At 34.5% G+C, this 23,155-nt stretch overlaps 1 protein-coding gene across 3 annotated transcripts in view; it reads right to left on the bottom strand.

The window, feature by feature from the left end:
- CEP162 (centrosomal protein 162) overlaps positions 1–23,155 on the bottom strand; it is a 134,541-nt gene that overhangs the window by 75,946 nt on the left and 35,440 nt on the right. For all 3 annotated transcript variants that reach the window (XM_074187094.1, XM_074187093.1, XM_074187092.1), the window contains exons 4-9: positions 22,274–22,417; positions 21,694–21,874; positions 17,634–17,701; positions 13,690–13,811; positions 2,043–2,073; positions 1,528–1,647 (exon numbers count right to left, since the gene is read on the bottom strand). In XM_074187094.1, coding sequence (XP_074043195.1) covers positions 1,528–1,647; positions 2,043–2,073; positions 13,690–13,811; positions 17,634–17,701; positions 21,694–21,874; positions 22,274–22,417 — 666 coding nt within the window. The remainder of the gene's footprint in view (positions 1–1,527; positions 1,648–2,042; positions 2,074–13,689; positions 13,812–17,633; positions 17,702–21,693; positions 21,875–22,273; positions 22,418–23,155) is intronic.

The raw sequence follows: 23,155 nt of genomic DNA on the forward strand, positions 1-23,155 counted from the left end.
TAGAGGATTTCCTCTCTCCTCCCAGGAACTGGCCATCAAATCTGGCTCAAGTGTTTCAATAATGGGGGATTCATTTTTCATCAGCCTCAATGCTGCCTCCAAGAGTCTTCTGGGAGAATAAGGCTAGTCTTGGTCAGTCTCCATTCCTTCATATCCAGTACAGCAGATGCCCCCATCTCCTTCCTGCTAATCCCACCTACTCACATACTCCCTGAAATACCAAATAAAGTCCCAGGCAGAGTGTTTTCAGTCTCCTCTTTTGTAAGTGAACAGGTAGATTTGAAGTTGTTTTCTTGTTGCCCCAGAATGATAAGGTGAGGGAAGGGGGCAAATTGTGCCATTTAAGAAACAGAAGCAGGAGCAGGTAAATTACTAAATGTATGTCTCTCTAAGCCCAGATCAAGGTTTTTGATCCTTGAATAAGAGTTGGGATTGCTGGCCTTTGGGGTGCTCAGTGAGCACTTGCTGATATTTCCTTATTAGGCTTCTTGGTGTTTTATGCTTCAGAGACATATATAATTGCTTTATGTCTGATGCATAATTTCTATTTTGGAGAGTTGAGAGTGAGTTACTGAGGAAAATGCTGGGTCCTCCATTTACTTTTCCTATCTCATATATATCCCATTTCCCATGGAACTGTGACTAAAAAACAAATAATGTTAAATGAGATAGTTTCTAAATATAACCATCATTAACAGAGGATTTGCCATTAAACAGATGATTAAATGAATGATTAAAATAGTTTAAATCTAAGAACATCTAAATCTTAGAACTGAAACAGGGAGGCTTTATATTAAATGATACTTTTATCAAGAGTTTCTACATATATCAACCTACTTTTACTGAGGTTAAGGAATGTATTTCTGAATTTTTCTAATTCTCATCACAATATGTACTAGAAATTTCAATTGGTCATATGTAATTTAGGTCACAAGAAATTACTGATTTAGAGATGGATCTAAATAAAACTCACCATTTTATAAATTAGGAAATGAAGTTCCAGGAAGTTCATAAATAGAATATGAGCCTAAGTCAATTAACTCCAAAGTTTGTATTCTTTTAGATCTGATCTGATATAGCTATCTTCAGCAGTCCTAGGACATGTCTCTCCTAGGACAAGGGATTTAACTTTCCTGAACCCCAATTTTCTCATCTAAAAAATTTGGAAGTTTACTAAATATTCTCCTGAGTTCTAAATATGATTCCAAATATGAAGAAAAAAACATCATTCTACTTTTCTTTTCTAAAACATTAAATAGTAGAAGAGCTAGGAAATATAGAGAAAACAACCTCAAGTTAAAGTCAAGAATTTTAATGATTCAACAATATCCATTATTATGCAAATTAGGATTATTCTGTCACAATTAAACTGGAGCTATAACTTAAGGGGTTGAAATGCTTAAATCTACAGATTACTTACCAAATCATTAAAATTAAAGTTGCCATAGCAATATTTTTATCACAAAATGTCCGTTTTTTAAAAAAATTGTATATTTAGAAAGCAGACAGTTTTAAAAACATCTTTACCTGTCCCAGTCATTTCATTTTCAATGACTTCTGGCTGTGCTTGTAGTAATGTGGCTGTTGTTTTATCTTGAAAATCTAGTTCAACCTCTCCAACTGAATCTAATGAATCCAGCAACATGACTAGAAGAGTATATGAGGAAAAAGTGAAAAAGAGGTCAATTTGGAGTTCTCTAGATACTAATAAGAGCATTTGGATCATATATATTCTCTATATACCAAATGGAAATGAAAATGCTTTTAGATAGATTAAATATATTTATGAATTATAACGAACTTGACATAATCATATACATTTATATTTTAGGAATGAGAGAAATAATGATACCCTCTTTCTACTAAAAAAAAACCCGTGAAATTATTGTAGAAGTATATTAAGACATATTTGAGTCAACTATAAGGAATATATTATTGATAAGATGCACAGAATCTTATTCCCTGTATTAGGCTACTAGATTTTCCTAGGATGCTTTACCTATCCAAACCAATTATAATCTTAGAACATAAAAGCTACTCACCATTGGCAAGCATGCCAGTTATCTCTTCTTTCTAAGTTGAAAGAGAAAAAATAGTATAAATTTAAACTACAAATTAAAAAAATAGTATAAAATGACTAAATTCATATAAAAACCTGGACATGTTAGAAAATCTTTTTTTCTATTTCTTGGAATATGAATGAATTTTATACCTATTATTATAGGAATGGTTTGATAGCTATATTTTCCTCTGCTATAAACTACACTAGTAAAAATATATATATATATATATATATATATATATATATATATATATATGTATATATCTATAAACAGAAATGAAAAGTGCTGAAGAGAGAGTCCAAAACATCTAAAATTAGAGTAACCCCCCCAATTTGAATGTGGTTGTATTCTAGACTAGCAGGCTATATAGTAAAGAGACCAAACAATTATAAAGCTTGCATGAAGATTCATTAAAAGTCAGATCTCTTATAATACTCTCATGTTCAGATAAGGAACTAAACCACAAAAATAAAGAAGTCATTTGTCCAGGAAGATTCAAAAAGTTAGCAGAAGAGCTGGGACAGAATCAATCTCTCTTGGCAATTTGGCTATTTTTTTTTTAATCTTGAGAATCCAGTCCAACCTCTCCAACTTAATCTAATGAATCCAGTAGCACAATTAAAATAATAAAGAAAAAGTGAAATAAAGAAATTAATTTTGGTTCTCTAGTTACTAATAAGAGCATTTGGGTCGATATTCTGTATATATACCAAACAGAATAAAACAGCTTTTATAGTTAAAAAAAATAGCCAAGTGTCACAGAACATAGAGTAGGAAAGGACCTTAGAAGTCATTTTTAGTCTAGCTTTCCACTGACTGAGCCTCCCTACTCACAGTATAGTTGACAGATGACATTAGCTTCAGCAAAAGGGCTTTCACTATCTTTTAGAGTAGAGCACTCTATTCTAAGTCATCATTGAGAATTCTTTCTTGTGTGGTATCAAAATTATTTTCTATTCTTCTTGCTCAATGATAATCTGAAATAATACAGAACCAATCACTTTCCTTCTTCCCCATGATAGTCCTTCAAATAATGAACAATGATTTCTTTCTTTCTCCTTCTTTAGGTAAAGCAAATCATTTTTTTTTCAAATTATTTTCATAGGGCACATTTTGCAATAAGTGTATCACTGTGATAACCTCATTTTTTAATCTTTCTCCATTTAGTTCATCCTAAAAGATTTTTAAATATAAAAGTTGAAGAGTATACTATAGATATATAGGAATCAATCCAGAATACAGTGAAATTAGTACTTTTTTCATTCTAAGTATTAAAATAAGTTGAAAAGTATAGTATTTTTAAGTTTGTAAGACACTTTACATAATATAATGATGACAATCAATGAGGGAAGTCTGTTTGATTGAATTAGGGACATACATGAAATATGTATAAGGATGGGCAAGCATGCTATCAAATGTTAAGAACACAGCCCAGCTAAATGGCAAAGTGACTAGAGCACAGGTCCTAGAGTCAGCAGGACCTGAGTTCAAATCCAGCCTCAAACACAATGTTTACTTAGTTTTGTGATCTTTGGCAAGTCATTTAACCCCACTGTCTTGCAAAAATCCCCCCAAAAAGAATATGCTCAATCAAACTGATTCCTGGATGATCCCTAAAAGTGAAAATTAGCGACTAAAAAAAAGGGTGATTCATTTAGTAAACTTTGAGAGGAATAACTATATCTTCTATAGTTTTCTCTCCACTTTACAGTGGATAGCTTGGAACTGATTATAGACAATTATGTTAACTAAAGTGTTAACATCTCTCTCTGGCTCTAAACTAACCCCTTCTGCAAAGTTGCATCACATTGCAACTTTTCATTCTGATTTGCTCACTTTTTTTTAATTTAACTTTTATTTTCAGTTTCACATTTTCTCCCTTCAGCCCTTCCCATATCCATTGAAAAGGGAAAAAAATGTTTATGTCACACATGACATAAAACACATTCATGACATAAAAACATATTTTGTTATTAATCATACATTCCAGGAAAAATAATAAAGAAAAATAGAGGAAAAATATTCTTCAGTCTGCACTCTGAGTCTGATATCTCCTTGGAGGAAGACAGCATTTTATATAACGAGTTCTTTGGAGTTGTAGTGAATCATTGTAATGATTGGGCCTCCCTCCTAGGTCATTCACAGTTGATTATCTTTATAATTTTGCTACCACTGTGTAGACAGCTCTGGCTCATTTGCTTTGTGATAGTTCATCTAAGTCTTACTAGGTTTTTCTGAAACTATCCCCCCCAACACGTTTTACAGAACAATAGTATTCATCACATTCACATACCATAACTTGTTCAGTCATTTCTCAATTGATATTGATCAGATTTTCTCTAGTAACTCTTTCCCATCAGCCCCTTTGCTTCAAGGTTAAGAGTCAAAGATACTTGAGTAATATGTCTGCAGTCAAATTGAAAGTCATTTAAGTTTGAATGCAGGGGGGAAAAAACACCTTTCTACTCTTATGATAGACAAACCTCTCTGGATGGGATCTAAAAGATACTTGCTTGCCAAAAATCTTTCCTAAAAGCTTCAGGAAAGCAATTTGGACTATGAACAAAAAGCTACTAAATTGTGTATAGTGCATAACTTCTGACACAGTGATACTTCTTGCCTACACCTTCAATTTTATTTAAAGTGGAAAAGTACAAATATATATATACATATACACACACACACACACACACACACACACACACACACACATACTTTTTATAAGGGCAAAGAATTAGAAATTACAGGGGTGTCTGTGAGTTGGAGAACGACTGAACATATGGTATATGAATGTGATAGAATATTACTACATTGTAAGAAATGATGAGTCAGATTCAGAGATGCATGGAGGAACTTGTATGAAATGATGCAGAATGAAGTGATAAGAGCCAAAATAACTTATATAGAGTAAACATTATAAAAAATAACTTTGAAAAATTTATGAACTTATTAACAAAATGACCAATCATTTTATTTTATTTTGTTTTTTAAGTTTTCAACAATTATTTTTTGGCAAGGTTTTGAGATTCACACTTTCCTCCCTTCCTCACCCCACTTCTTCACCCCCCCACACATAGGCTATACATGTATAGCATGCTAAATATAAATCCATATTAATCACATTGTGAAAGAATAATCAAATCAAAATTAGAAAGAAACATTAGGGAGAAAAACATATGTAAGTCAACAATTTTTAAAAATTGAAGAATTAGCTTTGGTGTGCATTTAAACTCCTTCATTCCTTCTCTGGATATGATGATATTTTCCTTCACAAGTCCATCATAGTTGATCATCACCCAATTGTGTACAATGTTCTTCTGGTTCTGCTCACTTCACTCAACATCAATTCAGGCAAGTCTTTTCAGGCTAAAATCCTATCTCTCATGATTTCTTACAGAACAATATGCTACAATTTGTTCAGTTATTTCCCAGTTGTTGGACATCCCCTCAATTTCCAATTCTTTGCCATCACTAAAAAAGCTGCTATATTTTTGTATATGAAAGTTTTTGCTCTTTTTTGTGATCTCTTTGGGATTCAGATCTAGTGGTAGTATTGCTGAATCAAAGGATATGCTGTTTAATTGCCCTTTGGGAATAAAATTTCAAATTGCTCTCCAGAAAGGTTGGATCAATTCACAGTTCCACCAACAATGCCTTAGTGTCCTGGTTTTCCCACATCCCCTCCAACATCGATCATTTTCCTTTCTAAAGTCATATTGGTAAATCTGATAGGTGTGAAGTGGTACCTCGGAACTGTTTTAATTTGCATTTTCTAATAATAATTTTAGAGCATTTTTATGACTAAAAATAGCTTTAATTTCTTCATCTGAGAATTGCCTTTTCATCACCTTTGGCCATTTAATCAATTGGGGAATGACTTCTATCATTACAAAGCTGATTCAGTTCTCTACATTGTTTACAAATGAATCCTTTGTCAGATACACTGGTTGTAAAATTTATTTCCCAACTTACTGCCTTCCTTTTAATCTTAGTTGCACTGGTTTTATTTGTGAAAAATTTTCAATTTATCTGTCAGGAAAATTATTCCTTATTCTCCTAATTGGCTTTTGATAGCACCATTTATGTGTAAATCTTGTACCCATTTTGAATTTATTTTGGTATAAGGTGTGACATGTTGCCCCATGCCTAGTTTCTGCCATACTATCTTCCAGTTTCCCCAGCAGTTTTTTTTTTAAGGTTTTTGCAAGGCAAATGGGGTTACGTGGCTTGTCCAAAGCCACACAGTTAAGTAATTATTAAGTGTTTGAGGCTGGATTTGAACTCAGGTACTCCTGACTCCAGGGCTGGTGCTCTATCCACTGAGCTACCTAGCAGTCCCCTCCCCAGCAGTTTTAATCAAAGAGTGAGGTCTTATCCCAGAAGCTGGAAACTTTAGATTTATCAAATAGCAGATTACTATAATCAATTAATACTACTGTTTCTTTTGCACCTAATCTATTCCACTGATACAACACTCTTATTTATTAGCAGTAACAAACAGTTTTGATGACAGATGCTTTATAATGTAATTTTAGATTTGGTATGGCTAGGCTACCTTCCTTTGCATATTTTCATTAATTCCCTTGATTTTCTTGACCTTTTGTTCCTCCATATAAATTTAGTTTCTAGCTCCATAAAATAACTTTTTGGTAGTTTGATTAATACGGCACTGAATAAATAATTTAATTTAGGTAGAAATGTCATTTTTATTATATTTATTCAGCCTATCCATGAGCAATTGACTCCTGCCCATTTAGTTAGATCTGATTTTATTTGTGTGGAAAGTGTTTTATAGTTGTGTTCATTTAGTTTCTGTGTCTACCTTGGCAGCAGACTCCTAAGTATTTAATGCTGTCTTTTTCTTTTTCCTGTTGCTGTGTCTAGTTGATAATGTATAGAAATGCTGCTGATTTATGTGGGTTTATTTTATAACTTGAAACTTTGCTAAAGTTGATAATTGTTTCAAGTAGTTTTTTGGATGATTCTCTAAGCATACCATCATATCATCTGCAAAGAATGAAATTTTTTCTTCATTACCTATCCTAACTCCTTTCTTTTACTTTTCTTATTCCTACAGCCAACATCTCTAATACACACACAATAATAGTGGTGATAAGGGGCATCCTTGTTTCATCCCCTGATCTTACTGGGAATGCTTCTAGCTTATCCCCACTACATATAATGCATATTTTCCTATATTCTCTATTGTTTTTAATAGAAATGAGAGCTATTTTTGTCCAAAGCTATTGAAATAATCATATTTTTCCTGTTAGATTAGGTATCGATATGATTAATTAATGTAGATTGTTTCCTAATATCGAATCAGCCCTGCATTTCTGGTATGAATCCTAAGTGATCATAGTGTTTTATCCTAGTGGTAACTTGCTGTAATTGCTTTGACAGTATTTTATTTAAAATCTTTGTATCCATATTCATTAGAGAAATTTGTCTCTAAATTTTTTTTTTCTATTTTGATTCTTCTTGGTTTAGGCATCAGTACCATAGTGGGTCACAGAGGGAATTTGACAGGACTCCTTCATCTATACTTTCAAATAGTTTATAGTCAAATGGAACTAATTGTTTCTTGAATGTTTGATAGAATTCACTTGTGAATCCATCTGACCTGGAGATTTTTTCCTTAGAAAAGAAAAAGAAATTGAAGGAATCAGAATAGGTAATGAAGAAACTCTTTGCAGATGATATGATGGCATACTTAAGAGTTCACTGGTGGCTTGTTAAATTTTTTTTTTCTGAATTGGGGTTATCTAAATACTTGATTTCCTCTTGTTTTAACCTGGGCAGTTTATATTTTTATGAATATTCATACATTTCACTTAGATTGTCAAATTTATTGGCAAAACAACTTCGAATTATTACTTTAATTTTCTCCTCATTGGTGAACTCATCTTTTTCATTTTTAATACTGGCAATTTGGTTTTCTTTTTTTTAAAAAATCAAACCAATCAAAAGTTTATCTATTTTTTCATGAAACAACTCTTTTATTAGTTTTCTTATTTTTGATTTTATTAATTTGTCCTTTGATTTTCAGAATTTCTAATCTAGTATTTAATTGGAGATTTTTGATTTGTAGTGTTTTTATCTGTGTGCCCAATTATTTCCTTTCTCTATTTTATTTATGTAAGCATTTAGAGATATAAAATTTCCCCTCATTTGCTTTGGCTGTATCCTGCAAGTCTGGTATAATGTCTCCTTTTTTGTGATTGTGATGAAATTATTATTTTTGATTTGTTGTTTGACTCATTTTTGAAAATGGAGTTATTTAGTTTCCAATTAATTTCAGGTCTATCTCTTCGTGACCCTTTCATCTGATTTTTATTGCATCATGGTCTGAAAAGGATGCATCTAATATTTCTGCCTTTCTGCATTTGATTATGATATTTTTATGTCTTAATACATGGTCAATTTTTGTATAAGTGCCATGTCCTGTAGAAAAAAGGTATATTCTTTTCTATCCCCATTCAATTTTCTCCAGAGGTCTATCATATTGAACATTTCTAACTTTCTATTCACCTCCTTAACTTACTTCTGGTTTATTTTATGATTACATTTATCTAATCCTGAGAAAGTGAGGTTGAGGTCCCCCAACAGTAGAGTTTTGCTGTCTATATCTCCTTTTGGCTCAATTAGTTTCTCCTCTAAGAATCTGGATGCTATTCTTCTTGGTGCATACATGTCTAGTACCAAAATTACTCGTCTATAGCAATAATAATAATAATAATAATAATAATAATAATAATAATAATAATAATAATAATAATAATAATGATAATGATAATGAAGTTTGTCCTTCATTCTTGAAGAAGACCATGACATCAGGGAAGTGATTGGATTTTGAGTGAGGGGGTGTTGTGCTTAGTCATCAGTCTCACTTTTTCCTATTCAGTGGCCAGATATGAATCAGAATGACTGGAGATGGCTCAGGATGAGATGCAATCAGAGTTAAGTGACTTGCCTAGTTGTCTGAGGTCAGATTGGTCCTTCTGACTCCAAGACCACTGTTGTATCCATTGTACAACCTAGTTGCCCCTTAGGAAGATAGTTTCCTTCCTTATTCCTTTTAATGAGATCTATTTTTGTAATTGCTTTGTCTGAGATAAGGGTGGCTACCCTTATTTTTTTCACTTCAGCTGAAACACAACATATTCTGCTCCAGCCTTTTACTTTTACTCCATATGTATCTCTCTGCTTCAAATGTTTCTTGTAAATAGCATTATTATAGGATTCTGATTTTTAATCCACTTTGCTATCTGCTTTCATTTTATGGAACAGTTCATCCCATTCATATTCACAGTTCAATTATGAATTATTTAATACCTTCTATATTATTTTCCCTCCATTTGTAATTTTTTTCCTCCTTTCACCCTATCCCTCCTCACCATGTTTTGCTTCTGAATACCCCCTCTCTCAATCTGTCCACCCTATCAGGCACCTTCCTTTTCCTCTTCTTCTTTCCCTCCCTTCTATCAGTCCCTTCACCCTCTCCTTCATCTTCCTAATACCTGAAGGGTAAAATAATTTTTTGAACCTGAGTATATGGGTTATTCCTTCTTTGAGTCAATTCTGATGAGTAAAGTTCAAGCAGTTCTCATTCCCTCCCTTCTTTTCCTATTATGGAATAAGTCCTTTAGGCAGCTAGGTGGCACAGAGGATAGAGCACTGCACTGGTCTTGGAGTCAGGAGGAGCAGAGTTCAAATCCAGCCTCAGGCACTTGACACTTAATAGTTGTGAGACCTCCAACAAATCACAACCCTGATTGCTTTGCATCCAGGAACTCTCTAGGTGTCTTGATTCACATTTGGCCATTGGACCCATATGGCTTTGGAGGAGAAAATAAGGCTGATGATTTAGCACAGTCCCATCTTACTCAAAATCCAATCCACGTGCTTGTCATGGCATTACCCTGATGTCACGGTCTTCTTCGAGAATGAAGGACAAGCACCATCAAAAGGCCCTTTGTACCTTTCCATGTGATTTAATGTACCCCATCTACCTCCCTCTTCCTCCCATCTCATTACAATCCCCCTTTATGATGTCTTAATTTTTTAAAATAATTCTATCAAAATCAACTTACGTACAAACCTTCAGCCTAGTGTACTCCCTCTAATAGAGAGTTATGATTCTCAAGTTATAAGAATCTCCCATGTAGGTATATGACTAGTTTAATCTTATCTAATAGCAGCCTTTTTCTTACCCCGTTTTCCTTTTCATATCTTTTGAGTTTCCTGTTCGAAAATCAAATTTTCTGTTCAGTTCTGGTCCTCTCATAAGTAAAGTTTGAAAGTTGCCTATTTTGTTAAATGTCCATCTTTTTCTCCTGAAAGAATACTGGTTATAATTCAAGCTCCTTTGTCCACTGTAATATCATATTCTTTTAATGTTGATGCAGTAAAGTCCTGTGTAATCCCAACTGTGACTTTTTGGTATCCAAATTACTTTTTTTCTGGCTGCTTGCAAGACTTTTTCCTTGATCTGATAATTCTGTAATTTGGCTCCAATTTTCCTTGGCATTTTCATTTTGTAATCCCATTCAGGTGATCTGTGGATTCTTTCAATTTGCTGATTGCAGGATATCAGGGTAGTTTTCCTTGGTAATTTCCTAAAGAATGCTATCCAGGTTTTTTTTGATCATGGCTTTCAGGTAGTTCAATAATTCTTAAATTATCTTTCCTGGATCTAATTTCTAGGCTTTTTTTTTTTTAACCAATGAGATATTTGACATTTTCTTATATTTTTTTTCATTTTTCAATTTTGTTTAACTGATTCTTGGTGTCTTATGGAGTCATTAGCTTTCACTAGTCCCAGTCTGTTCAAGAAGTTAGTTTCTTTGGTTAGTTTGTGCATCTCCTTTTCCATTTGATCAGTTCTCTTTTTAAAGATGCGGTTACCTTTATGAACTTGCCCAATTGTATTTTTGAAGGATTTGTTTTCTTCTGTCACTTTTTGCTGCAAAATATTAATTTTCACTTGCATTTCTTCTCCCAATTTTTCCAATTGATTTTTTTTTTTAGGTTTTTGCAAGGCAAACAGGGTTAAGTGGCTTGCCCAAGGCCACACAGCTAGGCAATTATTAAGTGTCTGAGACCGGATTTGAACCCAGGTACTCCTGACTCCAGGGCCGGTGCTTTATCCACTGCGCCACCTAGCTGCCCCAAATTTTTTTTTCTTTTTAGGTTTTTGCAAGGCAAACAGGTTTAAGTGGCTTGCCCAAGGCCACACTGCTAGGTAATTATTAAGTATCTGAGACCAGATTTGAACCCAGGTACTCCTGGCTCCAGGACCAGTGCTTTATCCACTACATCACATAGCCGCCCCCAATTGATTTTTAAAATTCTCTTTGAGTTCTTTCAAGAAGCCTTTCTGGGTTGGAGACATGCAATATTCTTCTGTCCTCTTTTTCTGAGCTACTGTTTTGCCCATCTACATCATCAATGTAACTTTTAATAGACATTGATTTTTCTTATTCATTTTGGGATTTGTTACTAGGCCCTATCTCAAGCTTCTTGGCTGGGAGGGGGGTTCACTCACAGACCTTCAGTGCTGAGACTCATAGAAACTTAAAGGAAGTCCAAGGGGTTGCTCATGACCAATGGGTAAGGAATGCCAGAGAAACTCTCTCTGCCTCTTTCTCTCTCTCTGTCTCTTTTCATCGTGGTCGATCTTTTTCTACTTCTTCACTCTCATGCTAACAACACATGCAGACACAAATAATTTTCTCTTTCAGTATATACATGTTTGTCTGTCTGTCTATGCATGACTTTCTCTATCACTGATTCTCTCTCTCTCTCTCTCTCTCTCTCTCTCTCTCTCTCTCTCTCTCTCTCTCTCTCTCGATTGCCTACACTAGGGATATCAGCAGGGCACTGGGAAAGGTGTAAACACCTGGGGCTGTCTCTTGAGCTGACTGCATGGGAATGTCAAGAACTCTGGGCTGGGAGCATCAGGCATTCCCTGTCTGGGTCAACCATTCAGACCAGCCACACTGGCTGAATGGGAGTCCTGGGCAGCTGTGCTGGCTAACCCACTGAGTCTGAACCAGGAAAACCTCCATTGGAGATCTCCTCCACAGTCCAGGTTAGTTCCCACCCCACCCTGCTGCTGGGTTTCAGTTCTCTGCCCTGGGTACATTCATGCTCCCCTGCAACAGATCTTGTTGGAAGATGTTCCACTCTGTTCTTCTGTGGATTCAGTTGCTCCAAAATCTGTTAAGAGACTTGATTAATGTCGTTTCTTAGGGAAACCCAGGAGATTTTAAGAAAAATTTTAAGCTTCTCTCTGCCATCTTGGCCAGAATTCCCCAATCATCATTTTAGAAGATGAATGAATCTCCTGACAGAAAGGTGATGGTATAAATATTCAGAATGAGATAAATATTTTTCACCATTACAACATGGAATTTTTTTTTTGTCTGACTGCATATTTGAGTTTTTCTTTTTTTTTCTCTAGCACAGGAGGGAGGAAGTAGGAGAGAAATAAATGCTTGCTAACTGGAAAAAATAATTCTAATTATAAAACAAAAACTATGTGGGAAACACATTCTACATACAAAAAAGTATTGTTTGTTACTTTCAAAGTTTTTCACAAATTTCATTCATTCTGATTTTTTCCTTCCTATAATTCTTGAAGATTAATGATATTATCTTGTATTTATTCTTGTGTTCTTTTCTTCTTATTTTAAGCCTTTTATTTAAAGTTATCCCTGTGCAGTAACTTTGGTTCCTTTTAAAGTCTCCCACTTTTCTCATTGAGCTCTTAAACTTTTACATAGTTAAATTTAATGCTACAAACTCTCCCATTCCCTCATATTGAGTTCAGTTAAAATTATTTTACCAATTCTTGCTTTGGAATTTACAGTTAGTTTTAATAAACTTGTGTAACAATTTACTAAGAAGATTCCATTGTTCTGCTACTGAAACCAAGATTCCTATTCCCACATACAGAATTAGATTTAAAAGGGGATGGGGACTTTGGAGGTAAACTAGTCAGATGAGGAATGCTTTATAGAGCTTTACATGACATGACCATTATTTTCAGATCCCGGATTTGCACACAAGTTCTTTGGCTACAAATCCAAAGCTCTTTAACAAGTAGGTCAAATGTTTTACAATCAGAAGGATTAGACTTCCAGCAAAGGTCTAAGTTGAAATCTCTCCTGAGAATTATCACTGACTCTGAACAAGTTTGATATTCTGTATTTGGAAGATATCATTCATCTAGAATAATTTACATATATATTTTAATTTTATGATTTTAAAATGCTTTGCCTATATAACATAATTTAATCCCCATAACTGATAAACACAAGTATTATCCTTATTTAACAGAAAAGGAAACAAACTCAGGGACATAAAATCATTTGTTTAGGGATGAGAGAAGAAGCGGGGGAGGGGAGGAAGTGACCCTGCTCTTCACAGGCATGTGAAAAATATAAGTTCTTTATGTTGATGAAATCAAAAATACTTAGGATTAACTTCATTCTAAATTTGTGAAAATGTTTTCTGGATATTAAAAAAAATATGGATTGATTTGTGAAGCCAAGAATATGAACATTTCAACTTTCTAAAACTGAAAAGCAAAATTTCAAGTTATTAAATACTCAAGGTATACCTTGGCTGGGGCAATCATCTCCTCTGAAGATTTGAGATTTTGTTTATGTTGATTTTCTTTCTTTTCAGTAGGCAATAATACATCAACATCACCTTCATCTTCAAAGTCATCACTGTAATTTTCTAAGAGAAAAAGAAAAATATGCAGAAAATCAAACCTTTCAAAAATCTTATCATAAAAATGTCATGTGGCCTTACAAATAAAATACACAATCATAATTTCTTCCAAAGCCAACATAAAGGTACTTTAGATTAGATTTATCCTAATGAGCACGCTTCAGCTCTCACAACTATTTTTATTATTTTGGGATAAAAAAAAACAGAACTTTTAAATAGATAGTTCCTAAGTACATATCTGACCATATCCCTTTCTCCAGTAATTCCCTCTTTTGCAACAATCTCATTTTACAGATACAGGTCACTTAAAGAGTTTTATATGACTTGACCAAGGTCATTATTTTCAGATTCAGGATTTGTACCCAAGTTCTTTGACTACAAATTCAGTGCTTTTTCCATGAAACCACATAGCTTCTAGGATAAAATAAAACTCCTCTTGAGGAAGACAGAGAAGAAGGAATATATACTGTCAGGAATCTTTGGAGAAAAAAAAATCTTACTGGTCATCCTGAATATGAAAAAATACCCCTCAGGGAAGGCTAGGTGGTCCTGTGGTTAGAGCACTGGCCCTGGAGTCAGGAATACCTGAATTCAAATTTAGCCTCAGACACTTAATATACCCAGCTGCCCACTGCCTTGCAAAAAAAAATTACCCCTCTCAAATGTTCTGTCACTACAAAAACAGCTGCTTGGTTTTTTTTTGGTTTTTTTTGGTACATGTGGGTCTTTTATCCCTTTTATGATCTCTTTGGGAAAAGTAGTGCTATTGTTGGATCAAAGAGTCTGTGCAGTTTTATTACCCTTAGGATATAGACCCAAACTGCTCTCCAGAATGGTTGGATCAGTTTACAACTCCACCAAAAGTGTATCCCCATTACATATAATGCTTGCTGATGGTTTTAAAGAGATATGGTTTGTCATTTTAAGGAAAATTCCATTTATTCCTATGTATTCAAATATTTTTAGTAGGAATGGGTGCTGTATTTTCCATCTATTGAGAATCATTTGATTTGCAAGTTTTGTTATTGATATGGTCCAATTATGCTGACTTTTTCCTAATACTGAACCATTCCTGTATACATGGGATAAATCCAACCAAATCATAACATATTATTATAGAGATAAATTGTTATCTCTTTGCTAATTAAGATTTTTGTATCAACACTCATTAGGGAGATTGATCTATAATTTTCATTGTCTGCTTTGCTTCTTCCTGATTTAGTTATCAGCACTTTTTTTTTTTTGGTTTTTGCAAGGAAATGGGGTTAAGTGACTTGCCCAGTGTCACACATATAGGCAATTATTGTCTGAAGTCAAATTTGAACTCAGGTCCTCCTGATTTCCAGGGCTGTACTCTATCCACTGCACTACCTAGCCACCCCATCTTCACCTATTTTTTCAAATAGTTTATATAGATTTGGAATTAATAGTTCTTTAAATGTAGAATTCATCTGTTCATTGAGATTTTTTTCTTAGGGAGGTCACTGATGGCTTATTCAATTTCCAAACTCTTTTTCTGATTGTGGCTTTCAGGTAGACCAATAATTTGCAAATTACCTCTCCTGAATTTATTTTCAGACTGGTAATTTTTCTTAAAAGGTACTTTGCATTTCTTTTATTTTTGCAAACTTTTTTTTTGAATGGAATATTTCTGTCTCATAGAATGTCAACAGTTTTCATTTGTCTAATTCTAGTTTTTAGGGTTTCTTTACTTAGCTTTTGTGGCTCTTTTTCCATTTGGTTGATTTTACTTTTAGATGAATTATTTTCCTTTTCCACATGGTCAATTTTGCTTTTAAAGGAGTTTTTTTTTTTTCCCATTTGGTGTATTTTACTTTTAAAGATACTGTTTTCTTCAGTCATTTTTTTATATTTCACCTGCATGATTCTCTACTTTTCTTCTTTGGATTTTAAAATCCCTTGAGTTTTTCAAAGAGGTCTTTTTGGATTTGAAACCAGTTCATAAACTCCTTTGAGACTTCACATGTAGGCATTTTATCATTGCTTTCCTATTCTGAGACAGCATTATATCATCCTTATAAAGAATAGTAGCTTTCTATGGTTAGTGGTCTTTCTGTGCTGAGGGTCAGCAGGCTGATTCTTGGCCTTTCCAGTGTGGAGTCTCAGGTGTTTGTAATTTGCTCCCTGTCTTAGGGTAGCCCAATTCAGTCCCACCTGATGCATCAGTGTCCCCAGCCTCGAACTTTGCCTTCCAAGCTGGGGTTGGAATCCTCATTCCTGGCCTGCTAAGCTGCACTATGACTAAGAGCCCCCTGCTGGTTTTTCAGTTCTGCCGCCTAATTTGAATTATAAGTCCCTTTTAACCCATGTGAAACAGATTTTGAATTGAGAAGTTTTTTCACTTTTTTTTATTGTGTATGTGAGTTCTGTCGCTTTAAGATCTGTTCAGAGGCTTCATCTAAGTTGTTTTGGAAAAATTCCAAGAGCTTTGTAATCTCATCCATACTCTGCCTAGGAAGTCCTCAATTAGCCTTTGTATTTATATTGATAACTCTTTGATGTTTATGTTAGGATAAAATATTATAGCTTCTATCTGACTAACAGTTCATATTTTAGTAAGCACAGGAAGGCAAATTAATAAAAACTCAAATAGGAATTGAACTCTGAAAACTTAACCAAAATAATTTAATCCTATTTTCTTTTAAAAAGAATTCTTTTAGGGGCGGCTAGGTGGCGCAGTGGATAGAGCACCAGCCTTGGAGTCAGGAGTACCTGGGTTCAAATCCAACCTCAGACACTTAATAATTACCTAGCCGTGTGGCCTTGGGCAAGCCACTTAACCCCACTGCCTTGAAAAATCTAAAAAAAAAAAAATTAATAATTCTTTTAGATGAGAAGCAGCACAGCATTGTGGTAGAGGGATTTTCTTCATTAGAAGTACCCTATATGAGTAAAATAAAAATCCAGAACCGAAACTTCCCAAAACAAGCAGCTTAAAATGTAATATTATGCTTAGGAAAGATATTATAATGCTTGTGTTCTAGAGAAACCATAGAAACATAATGGTCATAACTTTGTTAGGACCTATCTTTAGTCCCTGCTTCTTTTTTCCTATTCCCTTTCAACTAGGTATACTCATTCATCCTATGGGCATTGGATTGATCTTGCCTTGAGATTGACTATTACCCTAGAAAAAGGAAATATGAAGCTGCTGGTTAGATTGCTTATGGTTCAGGAGTTACCTGGCTGCTAGTGCTATATAGACCTGTTCTGCTGGCATCATCTCATCCCTTTAATTATGGGTTGTCATTTGCTTACCCACTGAGATCCCTTTGTCTCTTGTTATGCCTTAAATTCTGACAGTTATGCCCCCTTGTGCTGTAAATTGTCTGACAGATTCAAGATTAGCTACTTTGTAAGCAATAAGGTAAGTATATTTTTTTGACCTTAAAATATCCACAGTTAAGATGAGATTAAAATATGGAGTATTTCAAGTAATTTGCCAATGACAAAAGTTTGTTAGCAGTGAGAATTGTAATCCAATGTTTCCTTGATAATTCAAAGCTCTTTCCACAAAAGCATACTGAATTTTTAATTTTTTTTTTATTTTTGGCAAGCAAAAGGGTTAAGTAACTTGCCCAAAACCACATAGTTAAGTAAATATTAAGTATCTAAGACTGGATTTGAACTCAGGTCTTCCTAACTCCAGAGCCAGTGCTTTATCCACTGCACTACCTAGCTGCCCCCAGCACACTGATTTTCCTTTTAAATGATGGTACTCCCATCTTACAATGTCTCTATTAATTGCAAAATGAAGCATATATTACATCTTTAAGAATATTGCTTTAAGACTTAAGAAAGAATTACCTGCTACTTCTTCTTGTTTAGAATTATCCTCATTTTCATCTTCAGCTGATTCCACTTTGGTTTTATTTCTATATAAAACATGTATGATAATTAGGATTATACTTGAACTGTACTATTATCAGGCAAAATTGTAGGCATATTCAAGTAATCTCTAAAACCATTAATTTCCCCAAGCATTCTTACATTAAAACAGAAGTTAGAAGTTTGGAGATTGATGGAGAATGTTAAAAGTAGGAAGAGAATCATCAAGTATTTATTATTATTATTACACATTAAGCAATGGAAATACAAAGACAAAAAGGTTTTGGTTTTGTATTTCTTAAATAGAAACAGTCCCTGTCCTCAAGGGACCTTCACTTTGAAGAGGGAGGTGCCAGCAATTGGGAAGGATCAGGAAAGGTCCCTTACAGGAGATGGCACCTGAGCAGAGTCTGAAGCTAAGGAGTTCAAGAAGAGAGGTTAATAAGTTTAATGCAGAAACTGGGGACAGCAAAGTACACTACGAAATGGTCAGATAGATACCAAGAGAACCAAGAAAGCATCTCCCCCTCTAAAAAAACGATAAAAAAAATTCATTCACCAATAAAAGCATAGAAATAAATAGAAACTGTTTCCAGTAGAGACACAACTAATCTCTAATTAACAAAGAGTTTTGTAATTATTCAGGAGAGGCTGACCCTAGAAAAATCAAGGAATAGTCACAAATATGTAGAATCTTGGAATTCCAATCAACACTTAGAACAGTGAAAGTATGCAATCAAAGTTTGGTGAATAATGAGGACACATATCAGACAGTCAATGACTATTATTAAGTGTCTACTATGTGCCAGGACCTGGGATAAGCAATGGTGACACAAACAAAGGAAAAACAAAAGTCGCACCCTCAATAAGTTCACAATATAATGGGGGAGGTGCTATAGAAATAACTTGGCATAAAGAGCCTACACAGCACAATTGAGAAAGAATGGACAGAGGGAAGGTACTGTGGCTAAGAGGGGATGTAGAAGACTTCCTATAGAAGCTGGGATTTTAGTGATAACTTCAAAGAAGCCAAGGGGAGGGAGGGAGGGAGGGAGGGAGGGAGAGAGAGAGAGAGAGAGAGAGAGAGAGAGAGAGAGAGAGAGAGAGAGAGAGAGATGTGTGTGTGTGTGTGTGTGTGTGTGTGTGTGTGTGTGTGTGTGTGTGTAGTAAGAGAATGTATGAAGTTCATACTGGAAAGGTGGGAGGGGCCAGGTATGAAACGCTTTGAACACCAAAAAAGGATTTGTTATTTGATCCTGGATCTTGGAGGGAAATTTGTTATTTAGTCATTTTTAGCTGTGTCTAACTTTTTGTGACCCCATCTGAGATTTTCTTGGCAAATAAAATGGATTGATTTGCCATTTTCTTTTCATTTTACAGAGCAACTGAGGCAAAGAGGGTTAAATAATCTGCTAGGGGTCACCCAGCTAAAACATGTCTGAGGAGTTCCTGATTCCTAGGCTCTATACACACAATGCCACATCACTGCCCCAGATAGGAAAATACTGAAGTTAACTGAATAGATGGTGTTCCAAGGCCAGATATCTCCTTAAGGAAGCCCAATCTGACAGTTAGATGGAGGATGGACTGCGATAGGGAGAGCACAGAAGTAGGCTGATCCCACCAGCAGGCCATTATGAGTGATAAGCACCTGCAGCAGGGTAGTGGCAGTGTCAAATGAGAGAAGTGGGCTTATATTATCAGAGCAGATTGGATATGGTGGAGGGGGGATTGGTTAGAGAAAATGTGGTATTGATAGTAACACAGAGGTCGAGAGACTGAGAGGATAGTAGTAAGTGAAGTATGAGAGGCATGAGGGTATGGAAGGAAAGGTAATGAATTCAGTTTTGGATATGCTGGGTTTGACATGTCTGTAGGACAATAGGCAGTTGGAGGTCAACAGAGAGGTTAGGATTAGATAAAGCAGATTTGATTATCATCAGCATAGAAATGATAATTGAATCTATGAAAGATGATGAGATTACTACATGAAATAGTATGGAGGAAGAAGAGAGCCTAGATCAGAGTACTGGCAAATACCCAAGGTTACATATTAGGTGTCAAGTTAATCCTAGGGTGAAAGCTGAACATGGGCTATAAAAATCAAAGATTCATTAAAAAGGCAGAAGGATTTTAAGCACCCAATAAAACATTCTCTTATCACTTTTGTTCATGATAGTCAATCAATTCTATCTTTGTCAAGTCCATGGTTACATTTCTCAGCATGGAGGACCTCCAGGCAAGCAGGAGGATAGCAATAATATTAACAAAATGTGAACCAAAATCACTTGTTATGGTCAGAGGACAGTTAGTTTCTTATTTCCCACCATCTCTTCTAAGATCTTATTTTCCTTCATTCATATCACAATTTTATGTCAGAGAAAAAAATTAAAAGATTGTATTTTGGTAAAGATTTATATTTTTCTGGTCATTTTCTTCAATTTTGTTTTGAAAAAACATACAAACAAAAATAAACAGTAATGTTACATTTCTTATTTAGTTTAATAACACTGTTTTTAGCTTAAATGTATCTTGTATCCAGAACACAGTGTTCTGATATAAAGATATTACTTTCTAGTCTCTCTATTCTAAACAAAATTAAATTTCAGAAAATAATTATTTGAAGAGATATTACAATAGAAATTAGAGTCTTTGGTACTTGCCAAATGTATGCATCTTTGAGTAATTTGCAAGAACATTTCATTTTCAGTTTATTAAAAACTGATTTGTTATTATTCATTATTAGATTAACTATTACCTGTATTTTTGAATGCACTCTGAACTTGCTTTCCTGATAACATCAGTAATCTCTTAAGAGTACTAATCTAACTTGCCTGATTTTCTAGGACAGATATATAGTAAAGATGCCAAAATGAGAATAAATTTTTAATGGCATCATGGCCGTTAAAGATAAACCCATAAAGTTGAAAAAAACCTTCTGAAGCAGAATCTGAAGCTAGGTCTTCCTGATGCTGGGACAAGAACTCTATATCCAAGATACCAAATTGCCTCTTCCACTTACAGATGATAAGAAACAATGGTACAGGTAGGCATTAACTTCCAGAGATGTCCACCCCACAATCTGAAGTGTATGTACACACACACACACAATTTAAGTTCTTACAAATTATTTTGATTTTTGGTGATTTGCATCTTTCTCATAAACTCAAAGTGACAGATAAATGATTTATAATACATTATGAGAAAGCTATATTTTATTAAATTTAGTTACTGAATTCAATGATAGCACCTCCTCTAAAGAGGTCTTGTCTTCTAGAAAATCTTTTTTCATTGCCCTGTGGTTATTTATTATGTCCACTTTAAATGCCATTATCCTTTTCTGCCTTCTTTTTGGATTGTTCATTTTCATTATAATGATAACCAGGGATTCCACGTTGCCCCACACTTTGGAAAGTGGGTTCAATAAACTAGTATGCACAATAATGTTTTAGTGACTTAATGTCATACTGTCATATTTTCTTCAAATAAAAGAGTCATCTGGTATGAAGAATACCTTACCCAAAGGAGTAGGTAATTCCACTTAAAACCAGTGGAATCGGGGCGGGCTAGGTGGCTTAGTGGATAAAGCACCGGCCTTGGAGTCAGGAGTACCTGGGTTCAAATCCAGTCTCAGACACTTAATAATCACCTAGCTGTGTGGCCTTGGGCAAGCCACTTAACACCATCTGCCTTAATCACCTAGCTGTGTGGCCTTGGGCAAGCCACTTAACACCATCTGCCTTGCAAAAAAAACCAAAAAAAAACTAAAAAAAAACCAGTGGAATTTCAGATGAGTTAGAAAGGTAGGTAGAACAAGATGACCTTTTTACTATCTTTCCATTTATACAACATAGACAACTTTCTACTCCATTTACAAACAGGAAGAGTCAATATATTGAGCAAAGAATTGAGAAAGATCTAATTCTACTTTTCAAATGGGAACAAACCTTTGGTCTCTTCAATTTACATCTGTTCTCAGTGATATACTGAAAATAATAATACATTTAAATTTTTCTTTTTCAGTATGTTTTGAGATTACCTGAATACATCTTTTAATTGGGTAGACTCATTAGAATCCAATTCCTTATTTAATTTTGAATAATCAATGGTTGATGTTAGTCCTTTTTCAAGTGTAGCAAAAAATCTTTCCTTCTCTTCTTGTTCTTCTAATGTGTCCAATCCCAAAATGTCAAGATTAGGCCCAGAAGCAACAACTGAATCTAAATGAGAAACATTGAACAATGTACAAAAAGTTTCAGTAAATTTATTTCAATAATAAACATACCCACATAAAGTTATGAAAACTGCAAAAATAACCAAAACTTTTTTTAAATCTAATTTTCTCTTTTCTACTATGTCTTACCCTCACCATTATCATAGAAAAGAGAAATTTATAAATCATATATTGGGGTATAAGGCTTCCACAGAGATCACTGGCAACTTCAAGCAAGTTTACTAGATTATTTTAGGCAAAGAGCTCATTCAATTATAGTTCTTCAGGGAAGAGGTTCCAAAATATTCCCAGATTAATCTACTCTTCAAAACATAAATGTGATTTTAATAACTAAACTCAAATCCCATTCCTACAAACTTTGCTCCACCTGTCCCTTCTCTCTTACCATTTGTTTCTAAACTGTCTCTGCTTATCACAGAAGTCCCACTGCTCTTGCAGGGATTCAACTGGCCAGCAGCTTCTTCCATCTCAACAATAGGCAGGGAAACCTTTTGTGATTTCAAAAAGCTTACATTTGTTCCAAGTGCCCCTAAGAGGAAAGATAAAGACAGCTGAATATTTATGTTCAGAAAGTGCAGTAGGGTACAATGGAGGATTTTAAAGAATAATTGCTACAATAAAATTTGGTGTTGATGTCATGAAAAGAATACAATCTAGTAAAGCAGTTATGTGATACTCCATCAAAACTTATTAAGGGGGCGGCTAGGTGGCGTAGTGGATAAAGCACCAGCCTTGGAGTCAGGAGTACCTGGGTTCAAATCCGGTCTCAGACACTTAAATAATCACCTAGCTGTGTGGCCTTGGGCAAGCCACTTAACCCCATTTGTCTTGCAAAACCAAAACAAACCAAAACAAAAACTCAAGAAAAAAAGTCTAACTAGATAATTTAGTCACTCATTCAAAATACTGCTTCTTTTAAAGATTACATTGAAAAAAATAACTGAGGTATGCTGGTTCAAGATTTGTAATCATATATCATGGAAAATCACAATCTTGAAAGTCAAAATCACAGGTAAAACAATAGAGAATGGTTCTCTTATGGTAAATATAAACAGGCATTAAAAATACTGATTGTAGGGGCAGTTAGGTGGCACAGTGGGTAGAGCACTGGCCCTGGAATCTGGAGGACATGAGTTCAAATTCAGCCTCAGACAATAATTTCTTAGCTGTGTGATCTTAGGCAAACCACTTAACCCCATTGCCTTGCAAAAACCAAAAAAGTAAACCAAAAATAAACAAATACTAGTTGTATAAAATGTATCTGGGA

Source organism: Macrotis lagotis, chromosome 5 (assembly GCF_037893015.1).
Source record: "Macrotis lagotis isolate mMagLag1 chromosome 5, bilby.v1.9.chrom.fasta, whole genome shotgun sequence".
NCBI classification, from domain to species: Eukaryota; Metazoa; Chordata; class Mammalia; order Peramelemorphia; family Peramelidae; genus Macrotis; species Macrotis lagotis.